Here is a 16,965-nt window from a genome sequence, read left to right on the forward strand (position 1 = left end):
TTCCATCTGGTGAGATCCATGTGTATAGTTGTCTCTTATGCTGTCTAAAGAAGGTATTTGAAATGAATAAATCATTGATTTTTGCAGAATTCTATCATGCGATCTCCAGCACCATTTCTATTACCAAGGCCATATTTTCCAACTACTGATCCTTTCTCAACTCCCAACCTTTGCATTCCAATCACCAGTAATGATCAATACATCTTGATTGCATGTTTGGTCAATCTCAGATTGAAGAAGTTGGTTGGTGTTGTTGTTATTAAGTGCTGTCGATTGGGTTCAGACCCCTACCGACCCTGTATAGGGTTTCCAAGGAGCAGCTGATGAGCTTCACCTACCTTGTAGTTCAAACGGCTTTGCAGCCTGGCCATTAACCCACAGCAGCACACCATTCTTCTATTTCACCCTCACTGTCTGTAGTGGTCTGTGCATAAATTCAAATAATAGTGGTATTAACTGGGCTTCCATGTAGGCACATGGATATTATCCTATCACAGACAGCGTTGTACCTCATGACTGATCTGGATATGTTCTTTTTAACGATGAATACAACACCATTACTCTTCAATTTGTCCTTTCTGGCATAGTAAACCATGTGCTCATCAGATTCAAAATGGCCAATACCAGTCCATTTCAGCTCACTAATGCCTAAGATATCAATGTTTATGTGTTCCATTTCATTTTTTACAACTTCCAATTTTCCCAAATTCATACTTCGTACATTCCATCTTCTGATTTTCACTGGATGTTTATAGCTGTTTCTCTTCATTTTGAGTTGTGCCCCATCAGCAAATGAAGGTTCTGTGGGCTTTTCTCCCACAGGCTTTACTCCATTCACGTCATCACAGTCAACTCTACTTTCAGGAGGCAGCTCTTCCCCATTCACATTTTAAGTGCCTTCCAACCTGAGGGGCTCATTTTCTGGCACTGTATCTGACAGTGGTTCTCTGCTATTCATAAGGTTTTCAGTGACTAAATATTCAGAAGTAGTTTGTCACTCCTTCTTCATAATCTGGCTTCATGAGGAAGCTCATCTGAAACCTGTCCACCACAAGTGACCCTGCTGGTATTTAAAATACTGGTGGCATAGCTTTCAGAATCACAGCAACTCACAAGCCACAACAGTATGACTAACTGACAGACGAGTGGTGGTCTGTTGTACACAGGGTTATTATAAGTTGGAGGCAAGTCAATGGCACCACCACCACCAAGAATAACACTGTTATTCCAGATGAGGCATTGGTGGTTCAGTGGTAGCATCCTCACCTTCCATGAGCGAGACCCAGGTTCAGTTACCAGCTGATACTGTCATACACAGCTTCCACCTGCCAGTCACGCAGTAGAGGCTTGTATGTTATAGGTATCAGAGCAGCTTTCACACTAAGACAAACTAAGAAGAAAGGCCTGTGGTCTATTTCCAAAAAAATCACCCAAAATAAACCCTATGGATTACAACACTCTGTTCTGTATCTGATGCATAGGAATGGCGTTGGACCAAGCAGCGATTTATTCCATTGTGCAGAAGTCACCATGAATTGGGGGCTGTCTCAATGGCAGCTAACAGCAACACTAACAACAGCGATATGCCAGGTAGTCCTAGTTGATTGGGATGAATAAGATCCTGAAAGGAATCCAAATTAATGTTCTTGATAAGGAGTATGTTGTCTCTGTTCAGTGAGAGGAAAGCTAGCTGATCACCTGGCGTCACCCACATAAGTCTGTTTATCATGGAGAAATCTAGGGCTATAAAAGCCAACCAAGAAAAAGGGAATGATTTCTACTTTGTAATCAATAGTTAAGGAGCCCTGGTGCTGCATTTGACCTTGAACTTAAAAGATGGTAATTTGAGTATACCCAGTAGCTCTGTGGTAATAAGACCTAGCAGTAAGATTCCATGAAGATTACACTACTCACTCACTGCCACTAAGTCGATTCCAACTCACTGTGACCCTGAATACGGTTTCCAGGGCTGTAAATATTTATGGGACAGAAAGTCTCATCTCTCTTCTGAGGAGCTTCTGGTGGGTTTGAACTGTCAACCTTGCAGTTAACAGTTTATTGGTTCTCATACAGCACCACCTCCTAGAAAATCCTATGGAGTAGATCTCCTCTGTCATCTAATATCTCTGTGAGTCAGATTCAACTTCACAGCACCCAACAACAACCATCCATAGTTGGAGTAGAAAAACTACATACCAGATATTTTATAAAATCACTCATTTGGCAATCATTCACATTTTATTTTTACTAGCCCTAATATTTTTTTTGAAGACTACAGGTATCTTTATTGTTTGTTGAGTTTCCTCCTTACCTGGTTACTGATCCACTGTTACAATGTGAGAATAGATTAAAAAGAGGAGCCCTGGTAGTGTAGTGGGTCACACTGGGCTGCTAACTGTAATAGCAGCAGTTCGAATCCACTAGCTGCTACATGGGAGAAAGATGCGGCTTTCTGCTCCCTAAAAGATTTACAACCTCAGAAACCCTACACAGGGCTGCTCTGAGTGGGAACCGACTTGCAGGAGCAGCACAGCAGTATCTCCTATTTTTAAATCCCTGGTCTCCTGAGATTGTAATTTCCTTCTGTGCAGGGGGTTTATTTAACAGCCGCTTTGTGCTTCCCACAATACCAAGCGTAACAGACATGTACTAAGAATTCTTGAACTTTCATTGAGCAAAAAGAAAAAAAGTAAGGAAGTTTTTACCTTGGAGGAACTGGTAGCTTGGGGCACAGTGCGTAGACATTTGGATTCTGAGTGGAATTGAAGGAATTCAAGTTGTAAACACAAAGGAAGGACCCTAGAAGCAGAAAGCACACAGACTGTACCACTTGGCTACGTTCTGCCCATCCTCCTAGTGGAGAAGGGAGGGGAAACACACCCATTTTACCAAACCAGAAAAGACACAGAATAAACAGCCCAGATTTAGAAAGCAGGTTTAGGGGTGGCCCAAACACCAGAGTAGGCTAAAATCTGAGGTCGAGTTAAGCCCTCATTTTTTTATTCTCCAAAACCCCAAATTCAAAACGCTACATAATTAGTACTAAAATAATTTGAAGTTCACTTGAAGGCGATTTATTACATAAACCTGATTATTTTAAACCTAGCCTTGCAGACAATTCTTTAGGAAAAAAGAAAAACATCAATTGTCACATCGTAATCACAGACACAGATATTTTCCAGTGGGTTCCCTTGAATTTCTTTCACTTTCCTTCATTTATTTAGACTTTATAGCAAAAATCTAAAAAGTGGGCCCAGAGCAAAGTATTTCAATAACACAAATGCTTTAAGACTTAAGACTACCCCAACTGGTCAGTGAAAGTATCCAGGGGCCCCAACGTTTGACTGTCAAAACCTAAACCAAAGCACTGGCTGCAGAGTCGGTTCTGACTTATGGGACTCCACATGTGCCAAAGTAGAACTATGTTCCACAGGGTTTTCAGTGGCTGATTTTTCACAAGTAGATCACCAGACCTTTTGTCTGTGGTACCTCTGGGTAGTAGACTTGAACAGACAACGTTTTGGTTAGCAGCTGAGCGCTTTAACCACTGCACCACTCGGTGACTCTGAATTATGAGACTTGTTGTCAATATCATGCAAAGCCCGTGAGTGTCTCTCTAGGTCTGGCTGAGCCAGGTGTTCATAGAGCCCTTTGACACCCCTTCTGACTGCCTTCAGGGACAATGCAAATCACTGTACACCCCATGTCTGTCTGCCTGTGTTGTCCTCTGTGTGGAAAGCCATGCCCCAGCAGCGAGTAGGTAACACAGGCAAGCGGCAGCTAGGGTTCCAGAGAAATTCCGCCAAACCTGAATGAAATTGAACCAGCTGAAGAGAAAATGTTTACAACCTTTCCACTCAAGAAAAGACACCCACCAGGAAGTACAATGCTCAGATTTCCACAGAAAGCAGCCTAAGGACAGCTATCTCATTTAGGCCCCTCAGCTCCCCTCTCCATGTTTCTGACCCTGGGAGAGGAAGCAAAGCTGGCCCCTCAGTGCCTACCGTTGTTGATGGCAAAGAGCCGGACCTCTTCCAGGGTGTTAAGTTGTTCTTCTGGACAGCTGGATACACAGAGGGCAATGGAATGAAGCCTAACATCTTTCATTTCTAGGTTGCAGGAATTCATAAAGAACACATATCTAGGTAACAGATGAAACAGAAAAGATGTCAGAGTATTTTCCCTCCCTGGGTTTAACTGTAGGCCTTAGAATGTACACTTGTACACATCAAATGTGGGGAATGCTAAGGCAAACTTTCATAATCAATGGCTTCAACATAATTTAATGTTTGTTATGCCTTCTGTGGTTGATCTATGGAGTTGAGCAGATTCAAAAACCAATGTTAAAACTCTCCTTTTCCAGATTCAACATTTTCTAGAGGGTAACTCTGAGGAGATGACTGAGAGAGAGAGAGACGGCCTGACCAAACTGCCTACGGACTGCTATTGTTAAGTGCCATTGGTTTGGTCCCAACTCACAGCGACGCTGTATAGGGTTTCTGAGGAGTGGCTGGTGGGTTTGAACCATCATCCTTGCAGTTAACAGTCCAGTGCTTATCCTACAGCTTCATACCAGAACTTCTAGGTCAGGTCTACAACTACTCAATAGAGCCCATTGAAAGCATATATGTACCTAAATAGTTGGAGTCCTGGAGTCCTGGTGTGGTGCTGTGGATTAATGGGCTGGACTGAAAAGTCACTTTGAACCACAAGGTTGGGAGTTCAGGCTCACCAGTCACTCCTTGGAAACCTATACAAGGTTGCTAAGGGTCGGGACTGACTCAGTTGCACGTAACAACAACCATAACAGTTGTATAGTGCTGTAGGATAAGCACTGGACTGCCAACCACAAGACTTGTGGTTCAAGCTCACCAGCCATTCCTTGGAAACACTATACAGGGTCGTTATGAGTCAGAACTGACTCAACAGCACTTAACAACAACAACAGTTGCTGTCGTGTTGATTGTAATTCATGGAGACCCCACACGGTGTCAGTGTAGAACTGTGCTCCAGGGGATATCAATGGGTCATATTTTGGAAGCAGATCACCAGACTTTTCTGACGGCACTTCTGAGTGGACTTGAACCTCCAACCTTTATGTTAGTAGCTGAGCATGTTAACCACTTGTACCCCCAGGTCTCATATCTGTACACATATGTTCAAATATAATTGTGAGAATAGCTGAACCAGGGATGTGAAAGCTGGAATGGGGGAGGCCTAGGCTATGAACTAAGTTTTGCCCCTCCACCTTCTCCCTCCAGGAATCTCCTGAGACCCTTCCTGCAGGGTAGTTAGGACACAGAATAAAACCGGTTGGCATTATCATTGATGGGTACCATGCTAGACAAGCAATGGCAGCTCCTGAACCCTTGCTCAATACTTATCCAGGCTGCTAAGATCAGAGGAATGTCAGAGGAAGAACCCCCTGCAGAGAGGGATCTTGGAAAAAGATCCCAGAAACTTTTTTTCCTTCCAAATGGGGATGGGAGAAAAGGAGGTGATGCAACAGGAAATGGCAGAACAGATTTCCAACATCTCTGAAAAATATATACTTCTTATTTCAAAGACAGATGACTCTCAGCATTGTGTTAGGAATACAATAAGAAATAAGAGCATGGGTAGGTGTATCAGGATGCCCCTTCCCCCTTCTGTCTTTGAAATCTACACATGCAGGGAGAACTGTCACCCATGCAATCTATGCCCAGAAAACACAAGGCTATAAGCTCTCCTCTCCTCTGAGGCAACATTTAGACTAAGAAGATAGGTCTGAATTTCTATTTGGTGCCACCAAACTTACATCAAAGATCTATGTAAACTCTTAAGATTTCTCTCCTAGGAGCTACTTTTGATCATCAAGTCTCAAAATTATTGTAAGACATTCTCTATCTTAGGAAGACATGGCCAGGCACTTCTCTGGTCCCAAGGATTTTCATCTCCACTTTCCCCCTGCCACACACAGCCCCTGTTTTTATGAGATGTGCTGATAGAGTTTTGAGTGGGAAAAGAATTTCCAGGTGCTAAATGAGTAATTTATACAGTCTGGAAGTACAGGCTTTCTGTAGGTTGGGGACTTCCTTGGACACTTACTTTTTTAGGGTCATGTCCTGCCCTGAAAGCGGAGCCCCTTTCACCGGGAAGTTCTTCTTGCCACACACATTGCCAAAGCTGTCATAGCCAAAGAGGAGTCTTCCCGCAGCTCCAGCTACTACCGAGTAGCCAATGATGAACATCTAGTAAAACCCAGGTAGCACATGAGAACATGGTAGAAGGCTTAAAAGATGATCCTCCACCCCACCCCACCCATCCTTGAATATCTTTGTATAAAATGGAATACAGGTAAAAACAGACTCTCCTAGCCTCACTGCACTTCTTTAATAATGTCAAAACTCTGATCAGTTAGGAGCCAACTCTTCTAAGACTTAGCTTTACCTTAATAAGTTAGGCAGAGAGAACATTCTAGAACATTCAAACAGACTGCTCTTCATTTTCTCACATCTTTGAGCTTCTTAACTATCTTCTCTAAGAAACTGTGATTATTTGAATTAATTACTTTATTTTTCATTTTTGGACTAACTTCACTATGACCACTCATTATTATTATTATTTTTTTAATTCTCAATGTATTTACTGCTGATTGTTTTTCTGAGTGTATTGTTTCTTTTATTTTCTTTTTGCCTTATTTTCAGGTGGTTCCTGCCTTCAGGGGCAGAGGCAGCATAGTCCATATGTGCCAAAATACTAGCCATAACAAATCTGAAAACACTATTTTGTAATAACTACAAGGGTAACTAAAAGTGTTGTTATAAAAGAATAAAACCCTTTATTAAACAAAAATATCAAAATACGAATCTTGCCTGATACTCCAACTTGGTCTATATACTTCTGAGGCTAGTACTTCCATTTCTCTAACTTTTTCCTGAAGAATTCTATGCTCTTCAATTTAAACCAAGTCAAAAGGGCAGTTTTGGTATCTTTAAGAGATTCAAGTAATGTTCCTTTTCAACGTTCTTTAAGTTTTGTAACAAAAAGAAGCCTGAAGGGGCAAGCTTAGAGCTGGAGGATAGATAGGGTAAGATTTCCCAACAAAATTCTTGTAGGACAGCCCTTGCTACCTTTGAAGAATGTTGTTGTAATGGAAAAAATTCCCTGGGACGGCATTCCTGGCCTTTTTCTCGCCAGGACACTTTTCAATTTTCTTAAAAGGTTTTTGTAAGTTCACGTGATTGTCCTGTGTCTTTTGAGAAAATCTATCAAGATGACCTCTTTGGAATTTAAAACACAAAACAAAACAAAAAAACAGTCACAAGTGCATTCTGAGAGAACTTGTCTGCAGCCATCCGCTGAAGGCATAAACACGTTTTGTTTAGAATAAACCAGTACATATATGGACAGGAGCTCTGCCCGCAATGCTTTTTGACTCGCCCTCATATTTAGTACTTGTAAAACCAAGAATCCCAGGAACTTTGCTGGACAAGAACAGCTTGTGATCTATTTTTTCAGTCTATTTTTATTCAATTTCAAAATGAATGTGGGATATCTGACATTTTAGTTAAAAAAAATTATTGTTATTATGCATTGACAGGCCCTCTACTGAGATTGAATAAGTGTCTTCCCACTGGTGTTGTGGAGTCCTAGTGTAGCACTGTATGATAAGCACTGGGCTACTAACCATGAGGTCAGCAGTTCAAACCCACCAGCTATTCCTCAGAATCCCTATAAAGGGCCAATATGAATTGGAACTGACTCAACTGCACTTAACAACAATTGACAGACTCATTCCTGTAGAGAAGATATAGTTCACCATCTAATACCACGTAGTATTGTTAGGTGTTCCAAAGTGACATTATCCCAAACATATACAGACATCGTCAAACATGTTTCAGATTGTTGTTGTTAAGTGCTGTCGAGTTGGTTCTGATGCATAGCGACCCTGTATAGGGTTTCCGAAGAGTGGCTGGTGAGCTTGAACTGCTAACCTTGCCACAGTGCCACCCGAAGTCAAATGCCCCATGTGTGGGAAGCACTCTACTACTGGAGACACAAAGATGAGCAAAATTCAGCATCTGCAGTGAGGGAACTCAGTCCAGGACACGGCAGCTGCAGTCCTGGTTAAGAAGAAAGCCCCTGACCATTCACTCAGCTCCTCTTCAATCTAACTGGTCAGGTTCCTGAACAAGCAGGTCATATTTACCAGTGGACAGGGTCTCTCCCACTCATTAAAAGGCTGTGGACATGAATGTGTCTCTGTGTATTTATGTGACCAATATGGCATGGCATGACCCATTCTCTCTGTCTTTCTGAGGAGTTAGTTGGATTGTGGCAAGATCCCAAGATTGGGCTTGAACAGTATGAAAGGGATCACATGCTTCTACCCTGCTCACAAGGATTCTAATAATGATGTGGTATTTCCCATTGGTCATCATTCTTTATGTGATTATTGACCTTGGAAAGCTTGTGAGTAAGGGATAAAAAGTTAATTTGCGAGTCTGAGGAGATTTGGATATTCCATCAAAACTTTGTTCTAATTTCAAACATACTATTGCAATTCCACAGGATACAGTAGGTATGTATGCCCCATATGATGGGGTTATCAAGGAGTTGACATCAAATGTGCTTGGGGAGGTCAGAGTAGTCTTGAAAGATGAGTAGGAATGGGAATGCTAAGAGAGGGCACTGAAAAGGTAAGCAGGGGCCAAGGTGGTCTAGACTGAAACCGTCTGTTCTACATGTGTTATGCATATAAGCAAAGACGTATGCACTTTCTATTTGCAAGAGACTGTCTTATTTGTAAGGAGCTCTAGGAGAATTGTGGGCTAAGTGTTGGGCTGTTAACCACAAAGTTGGCAGTTCAAATCCACTAGCCACTCTCAGGTAAAAAGATAAGCTTTCTGATCCAGTAAAGATTTTTAGTCTTGGAAACACTGTATCAGGGTCGCTATTAGTTGGAATTGACTTAATAGCAGTAGGTTTAGTTTTTGGTTTGGTCCCTGTTTATAACTCTGGTCCTTCACCCCAGATACCCTTTGTCCAGCCTTAACTCAACGAGTGCCATCAATAATAATCCTCTCTAGTCTGTCAGTTCAGAGTTTGCTCCTGCCTGGTCACTGGTCAGCACATCACAAGACCCGGAAGCAGAACATCAGAAGCAGAAGAAAACACTCCTGGCTTTGTTTAAATATCTGTGGTTCAAGAATATTGCAGGAAATACTAAAAACAAGAAGGAAGGGCTCTGGTTATTCAAATTTAATACAGTAAAGTACAGACTGGCACACTGAAACCTACAGGTTTATGCTCTGTCCCACCTCTCTGCTGGTTCATAATTCTTCAGACGGTACTGGAACATCTACCAATGATTTCCCATAGTGTTTGGTAGTGATGTACTAGGTTTGAACCTTGGAGGATGGAAAGAATAAGTACCATGGAAGATCATGAAATAAAATTAATAGCCTGAGGTCAAAACGACCAAGCACAAGGCAGAATGATTGCCCCTGCATTTATAAAACAGTTGTTGTTGTTGTTAAGTGCCGTCGAGTCGGTTCCGACCCATAGAGACCCTGTACAGGGTTTCTGAGGCTGTAAATCTTTACGGGAGCAGAAAGCCTCATCTTTCTCCCGCGGAGCGGCTGGTAGTTTTTTTGAACTGCTGACCTTGCGGTTTGCAGCCCGTTTCATAACCACTATGCTAAACAGTAGATCCAAATAAAACCACAAAACATCCTCAAAAAAGGTAAACATAAAGAAATATGGAATTTACCATACAACTCCGCAATTCCTTCTACAGTGTATACCCAGACGACTTGAAGGCAGGGACTCAAACAGATACTTGTACCACATTGTTCATAGCAGCATTATTCACAAGAGCCAAAAGGTGGAACTCCCTACACGCCCATCATGAATGGATTAACAAAATGTGTTGTATTCATACAGTAGAATATTATTCAGCCATAAAGGGAAATGAAGTTCTGATAGATTATGTGAAATAAATCATAGAACAAATATTATATGATCCCACTCACATAAAATATATAGAATAGACAAATGCATAGTGACAAAAATAGATTAGTCAATACCAGGCTGGTACATATATATATGAATGAGGAGTTGGGAACAAAGCAAAAACGCAAACTGTCTATGGGGAAGTTAAGCAGGAGATGTAGAGAGGCCATCTCTCTCAGCTTCCAAAGGAGAGTTCCAGCGCCACAGTGTAAGCAACATAGAATATTCAGCTATCCCTTTAAGGCCCAACCTTTCACTGCAACAAAGTTCGTGTGAAACTAGTAGGTAAAGTTAACAATTGAACAAATGCCTTTCTTAGTTTGAAAGAAAAACAAACATAATATAGTCTACTCAAATTTAGGTGTTTTTCAACAAAGGTAATTACTATCTGGTAGTTATTATTGGGTTTTATAAATTAATCATTTACTACGTAGCAAATAGCATGCCTCAGCCTGGCATGGGTAAGTTCATAAATACACTCTTCGAAAAATTGAGGCTTTATCTGCTGTTTCATACAACACTAAAACAAATATAAATACATCAAGTTTCAGCTTCCAAGAGACTCTCCCAGGACTAAAAGAACCCAGGCTGAAAGGTCTACCAGCAACCACATATACTTGGCAACCAGAGCAGGCAAATACCATTACCTATTTGTTGGCTAGTCAATTTCAACTCAGAGTGACTCTTTAGGACAGAATAAAATTACTCCCTAAGGGTTCTAAGACTGCGAATCTTTATGGATGCAGAACTACTGACCTTTTGGTTAGCAGTTGAGTGCTTTAACTAAACACTGTGTCACCTGGGCTCCTTCCTATCTAACCAAAGGGTTTATATCAAGGCTGAACACAGCATACAAAGAGAATGTGTGCAAAATGCTAAACTAAAAGTTTAGAGTAATTTATTTTTAGGCTCACTTTAGCATTTCCTTTGTTAGAAGTTCAGCAAACCCTGAGGACTATTTGATGTTGGGTGGGAGGAGCTATGAAAGACCTTCTACTCAGTGAGCTCAGAAACTATAGAAGACACAGTCACGACGCTAAGTAGTAATCCCATTGCCAACTTTGATTCTAGATTTCCTAGTACAGCCATTCATTAGAAAGCAGCCTGTGGAACTGAGGCAGTCTCTCTAATTCGGCAGAGCTAGGAGATTGAGAAATACCTCACAAGAATTCCTGAGGACTAACTGATGTTTATTCTGGGGTGATGACATATGCCTCTCATTGCAGCACAAAGTTTAACCTGGTACCACCTCAGAGCTTCCCCAGGGAAGGCACTAGTAATGTGCTTTAGATTTGGGGCTTGGCTATTTGGGGACAAGCACACACAACACATGCATACACAACTTACCAGACCAGTCCAAACGAGAAAGAATAGGATTAGCCATGTCTTATCTGTGCACTTCCTATATATCTGAGGTCGCCACTCTCTTAGCCTGGGGCGCCTTTCTGCAGAAACCTTCCAGAAAAAGGAAGAGGGGTTTGAGAAGGGGATCAAAAACCACGCGGAACTCAACCTACAAACTGGAACCCAAATGTACTTACTCCAAGACCACTCAGACAACCAATCATAAATATTTATATATTTTAGCCTCTGGAAACTTCCATGGAGTCTTTGAAACACCTACTTTGCGAGGAGGGGCTGGTAACTCGCCTGTTGCAAAATCCTTACCTGGCTATGCACCTGGAGGGGAGCACAAGTCCTCTCCCGCATCAAGGCAAGCATCTCCCTTGCTTCCACCCCAGCATCTGACTAGGTATGGGGTCCTCCCCACACCAGGTGTCTTCTCTAGGACAAGGTGGTTCTAGGGGTGGTTCTAGAGACAGAGGCTTTATAAACCTCAAGGATTAGGGGGGACAGAGTTCACCACAGACTGGTGCCAGGCGGAGGGAGGCCGTCCCTTTCTCCTGGCCTCACTGCTGAGGTTGCTGGCCCTTACCAGGTACTCTGCTCCGAAGCACTGCATCCTGCGCTCTGCTGCTGGACCCAGAACTGGGAGCGCCGCCGTCAGGACTGCACCGAAGCTGAGTACAGCCGGGATGGCATAGGGGCGGGAAGGGGCGCAGCGCCGCCCTGCGGCGGCCCCGCCTAGGTGCTCCGCCCAGGCCCTGAGGCGCCCGCAGTCTTCCGCGAGAGCGGCCTCCGACTTTTCCGTCCGTTGTGTCCACCTTTTCTCGGTGTTTGTTTTCTGCGCAGGTCATTCAACTTGTAGCAGGGAGTCCTGCCATGCTAGAAATTAGAGGCCCAGGAACTCGCTAAAGAGTCACGGTTGGTTTGTGGCAGAGTTGAGATTCTGCTTTTGCTATGTGGCTTCAGGACCCACCATACAGAACAAGGACTTTGGGTAGCTAAATCTTGGTTTAAATCCCATCTGGGTCACTTACTATGTGACTGTGGGAAAATCATTAATCAGAAAACGTCAGTTTCCTTTACAGCACAACGGAGAGAATACCGACTTCATAAAGTTGTTATGAGGGTTAAAAGAAAGATCCCCTAGAAATACCTTGGATAGTGGCTGCACATAGTAGGCACTTCTAGTGATTGCTAGAAAATGCATCAATTATAAAAATAGTTAATGATAACATTTGAGATTTAAACCATCAGGGTGAGTTGGATATCGGCTGGAATGGTGGATTTTCACAGAGAAAATCCATCATCCTAAATTATGACTTGGATTCCTGTTGATGCAAACAGTTAATGTGTTCAGCTGCTAACTGCCAGGTTGGAGTTTGGAGTCTACCCAGATACATATCAGAAAAAGGTCCTGGTAATCTACTTCAAAACAATCTGCCATTGAATACCCTAGTGAGCATCTCTGCCACATCCACCAGGAGACAGATGGTTAGTGCCTGAAAACGCACGCCTGAACATACCATTATCAATTAAATATGAATACGATGTCTCAGAGAAAACAGTTTCAACTTACACAAAGAAACAAGGCAGAGTGCCTCAAACAAGTGACCAAAATCCAGAGTCAGAAATTATAGTAACAGAAATGGCATTAGAACTACTTGATAAGGTATTTAAAAGAATGATATTTGGGTACCTTCAACAGATTGAGAGAAAATACTTAAGTCTCTTCAAGAGAGTGATAAAAAAAATCTGCAGATGAAATCAAGGAAAAGACAGAGAGACAACTTTAGAAGAATTAAGGGAATAAACTGACAAAATAAATAGCAATTAGAAATCCAGAAGATTAATACCAAGACTTCAGAAATAGTTAATACATTGAAAGGGCAAAGAGGTAGAATTCAGTCAATGGAAGACTGAATTACTGAGCTTGAAGACAAAAATCTCTTAATATTCATCTGCTAGCAGAACAATCAGAAAAAGCAATTAAGAAAAGTTAAAGAAAGCCTAAGATTTATGTGGAACACTACCAAAGAGGAATAATTTACTTATGATTAGAATTCCAGAATAGGAAGAGACTAAAAAAACAAAATGATCCAAGAGTTGTTGGTAGAACATTTCTCTAACATCATGAAAAATGGGGATATTTCCATTCAAGAAGTTGAATGAACTCCAAACAGGATAAACCCCCAAAGAAAATCACCAGGACATATTATAATTAAACTTTTTCAAAACCAAAGACAAGGAAAGAATCCTGAGAGCAGTTTAGGAAAAACAAAAAGCTACCTATAAAGGAGAACTAATGAAACTAACCTCTGATTTCTCAGCAGAAACCATGCAGACAAAAAGACAATGGGATGATGTATATAAAACTCTGGAAGAAACAAATTGCAAACCAAGAATCATATACACAGAAAAATTATGCAGCAAATATGGCCGCAAAATCAGGACACTTTCAGATAAAAAGAAATTAAAATAATTTGTAAAAATTAGTTCAGCTTTATAAAAAATACTAAAGGGAATTCTTTGGACAACAAACCAACAACAGCAGACAATAACCTAAGTCATGACAATGTCTTATAATAACTTAATACATGACAATATAACCCAGACCTCAACCTAGATATAGAATTATTCAAAGTAAAAGATATCTGGTGGTGGTGGTGGTGTGCTGTGGATCTGGTTCTGCCTCATCTTGACCCTGCATAGGGTTTCCTAGGCTGTAAATCATTACGGGAGCAGAAAGCCTCATCTTTGTTCCGTAGAACAGCTGGTAGTTTTGAACTTCTGAACTTGAGATTTAGCAGCCCCACTCGTAACCACTTACACTACTTAAAAGACTGAAAATAGGGAGCCAGAGACACCACTTGAAACAACAATAATAAAAAACATAAAGTAAAAAGGAAGGAATATTGTAATTATAAAAATTCCAAATGAAGAGGAAACAAAATAGATTTCAAGAAAAAAAACACAAAGCTAAACCTAACTGCAAACTTAAAACTAGACCAAGGCTTACTTGTAGCCCTAGCCCAACCCCTACCCCTAACACTAACCCTAGTTCTAACCATAACCTCAATGCTCAATGAAATCTTAGGGCTAGCCTAGACCTAGCCATACTTGTAACCCTAACTCCTTCCTCCTATCTCCCTTCCACACTCCCTCCAAAAAATAAACCCTATGGAACATAGTTCTATTTGGACACATATGGGAGTGCTGCCATGAGTCAGGATGGCAACTGGTTTACTTTTTTTTCCCCCCGTTACGATTTAGATGCTGGGTTCTGCTGGATCCTTAAGTGCAAAGAGCTTGAGAAAGGTTCCTTGGAATACCATGGGAGTTCAATCATGGCTGTAGCAGTGGCTTCAGTGGGGGTGGGTGGGAGGACTCCACCAAGTGGGCACTGTCAGGGGGCATAACACCAAAATGACTATAAAATTTTTGTGTAGTGTTCTAGCAGAAATTTATCATTTTTAAATAAAAATGTGTCTGTAGTTAGATGTAACAATAAAAATATTTTTCATAAGCCCAGTTTACATGTACCAGTATACCTGTAAGATTAAAACTCTATGCTAATTTACTATCTGAACCTTCTAATGTACTCCAGTCAGAACTGCCATTATTACCTAATTCCAATGATACTTGGAATCACATGACTTCATCTGTACACGCCTACAAACACTGTTGTTTTCATAGTGACTAATTTTGCCAAATTTTCTAGTGTTTTAACTACAATACTAGGATGAGCCAAAAAGTATTGGTACTGGGGTTCCAGTTATGCATACATTATTACAAAAACAACCATTTTTAAACATGTCTGTGTGGTCAGTGGATGGTCTCAAGACAAGTTCTCTCAATAATACATTTTAGCATTTCTGATCTTGCCCCTCAGACTTCTTCTTGTTTTCAAAACACGAAGAACACTGAAAAGGAACAAGATTTGAATGTCTTGAGGATGCCAAAAGTATCATTTTGATGTGGTATAAATTGAACTAGATGAAGACATATCATCCTTTCGGGACTTCAGAAGTATATAGAACTAGATGAAGGACATATTGAGAAATGAAAGTGTCACATTTTGATACTTTTAATAAATGTTTTTGTGACTGGAGTCCTTGTGTAATACTGTTGGATAAGCACTGGACTACTAATTGCAAGGTCGGTGTTTCAAACCCACCAAATGCTCCTCTGAAACCCTATACAAGGTCGCTATGAGTTGGAACCTACTCATTAACACTTAACAACAACATGACTTTATAGCAATACTTTTTAGCTTATTTTTATATATTGGTAAGTAGTATTTGTGAAACTACACCAATAACTTTTTGAGCATGAAGTAGTAATTAAAGGAAAAGAAAACAAATTTTTAAAGCTTCTATTTAATTACTAATAACGTTGTAAGTCAATGTAGAAAGATTTTACAAAACACTTCTGTTGTTCATATTAACTATTACCAAAGAAATGATACATTTAAGCAATTTATAGCTATATCATGTATTTTTCAACGATTAAAATTGGTAATACACATTACTAATGATTCTGTATGGTGTGGTACGGGAGGGGGCCATTAAGGGAGCAACACACCATGAGTGATCACACCAGATAACAGCCGCCACATTGTCGCCACTGGGTTGTAGTATATGGATGTCTTGCTGAAGGGTAAATTCCTGATCTTTTGGAAGAATGTGTGGGTGTGGGTCTGCTACTAGGGTTGCTCAGGCCACCACAGAGGGAGGAATAGGTCGATTTGACATTTCTCAGGAAAATGTTCACTGTTCATATAAAGCAGCTCTATGACTGGACTGAGTTTACTCTTGAGTAAACTATACATAACAGTTTTTGTGATGCTAAATAATTTAATCGTTATTTCTCTACTAGTAGCTCTTGGCCAAAGATAAATGACTTTATCAAAGTGTTTTGCTACTGTATATCAGAATTTATAATGCAGAGGAAATGATTTTGTCTTCTCTGAATCCAAAGATTGCTAGAAAAGACTGGTAGAGCACCTGACAAAAATGCAGGAACTCCTTAATGAGATGGTTAGACATGATAGGCACTACAATGAATTACATACTGGCAATCATGAGTATAATGCAGGACTGGGCAAATGTCTCTGCTACTCCTAAGGTCAATGCCAATGCAAAGGCAAGTAACAATGTAGACTTTAAATAGACAAAGAGTAGTAAAGCTCTTAGTTTGGGCATCGAAAAAAATCTTCTGACATCTACAGTAGACCATCTAAGACACTGTGAAGGAGCGTATTCATTAGACAAGTTTCTTGAATAACTGTTATCTTGGCACACTCAGGTATTCTGACTTAGATGATGTCCTCAAATCACTCACAGCCAATAGTGGTGAAAAGAGATCAGAGTATCTCAGGTGCCAGACAAAGCTCACACTCACTGACGGTTTCTATAGGAAATCTGTATTTCTCAAGTTTTTAGTAGAATTATGTTGAGATTTGGTAAATTGCAAAGAGGCAAACCATTGTTGAGCTGTTAAAAATAATGGCACCAAGAATCCCTCCACATCACTCTCTACTACCCAACTAATTCATTGCAATGGCCACACAGACACAATACTGACAGTTCTGGAGCTTATTAAGAAAGTTAACAGGTTACATGA

The 16,965-nt window shown here is 40.9% G+C and overlaps 1 protein-coding gene across 1 annotated transcript in view; it reads right to left on the reverse strand.

The window, feature by feature from the left end:
* Positions 1-11,971, reverse strand: part of SLC44A3 (solute carrier family 44, member 3) — a 104,833-nt gene extending 92,862 nt beyond the window's left edge. The window contains exons 1-5 of the mRNA XM_006831044.1: positions 11,933-11,971; positions 11,344-11,451; positions 6,088-6,230; positions 4,005-4,141; positions 2,706-2,799 (exon numbers count right to left, since the gene is read on the reverse strand). Of these exons, the coding sequence (XP_006831107.1) occupies positions 2,706-2,799; positions 4,005-4,141; positions 6,088-6,230; positions 11,344-11,451; positions 11,933-11,959 (509 nt within the window). The 5' untranslated portion in view covers positions 11,960-11,971. The remainder of the gene's footprint in view (positions 1-2,705; positions 2,800-4,004; positions 4,142-6,087; positions 6,231-11,343; positions 11,452-11,932) is intronic.
* Between the last annotated feature and the right edge of the window lie 4,994 nt (positions 11,972-16,965).

The sequence above is a fragment of the Chrysochloris asiatica genome, unplaced genomic scaffold (assembly GCF_000296735.1).
Source record: "Chrysochloris asiatica unplaced genomic scaffold, ChrAsi1.0 scaffold00002, whole genome shotgun sequence".
NCBI lineage: Eukaryota > Metazoa > Chordata > Mammalia > Afrosoricida > Chrysochloridae > Chrysochloris > Chrysochloris asiatica.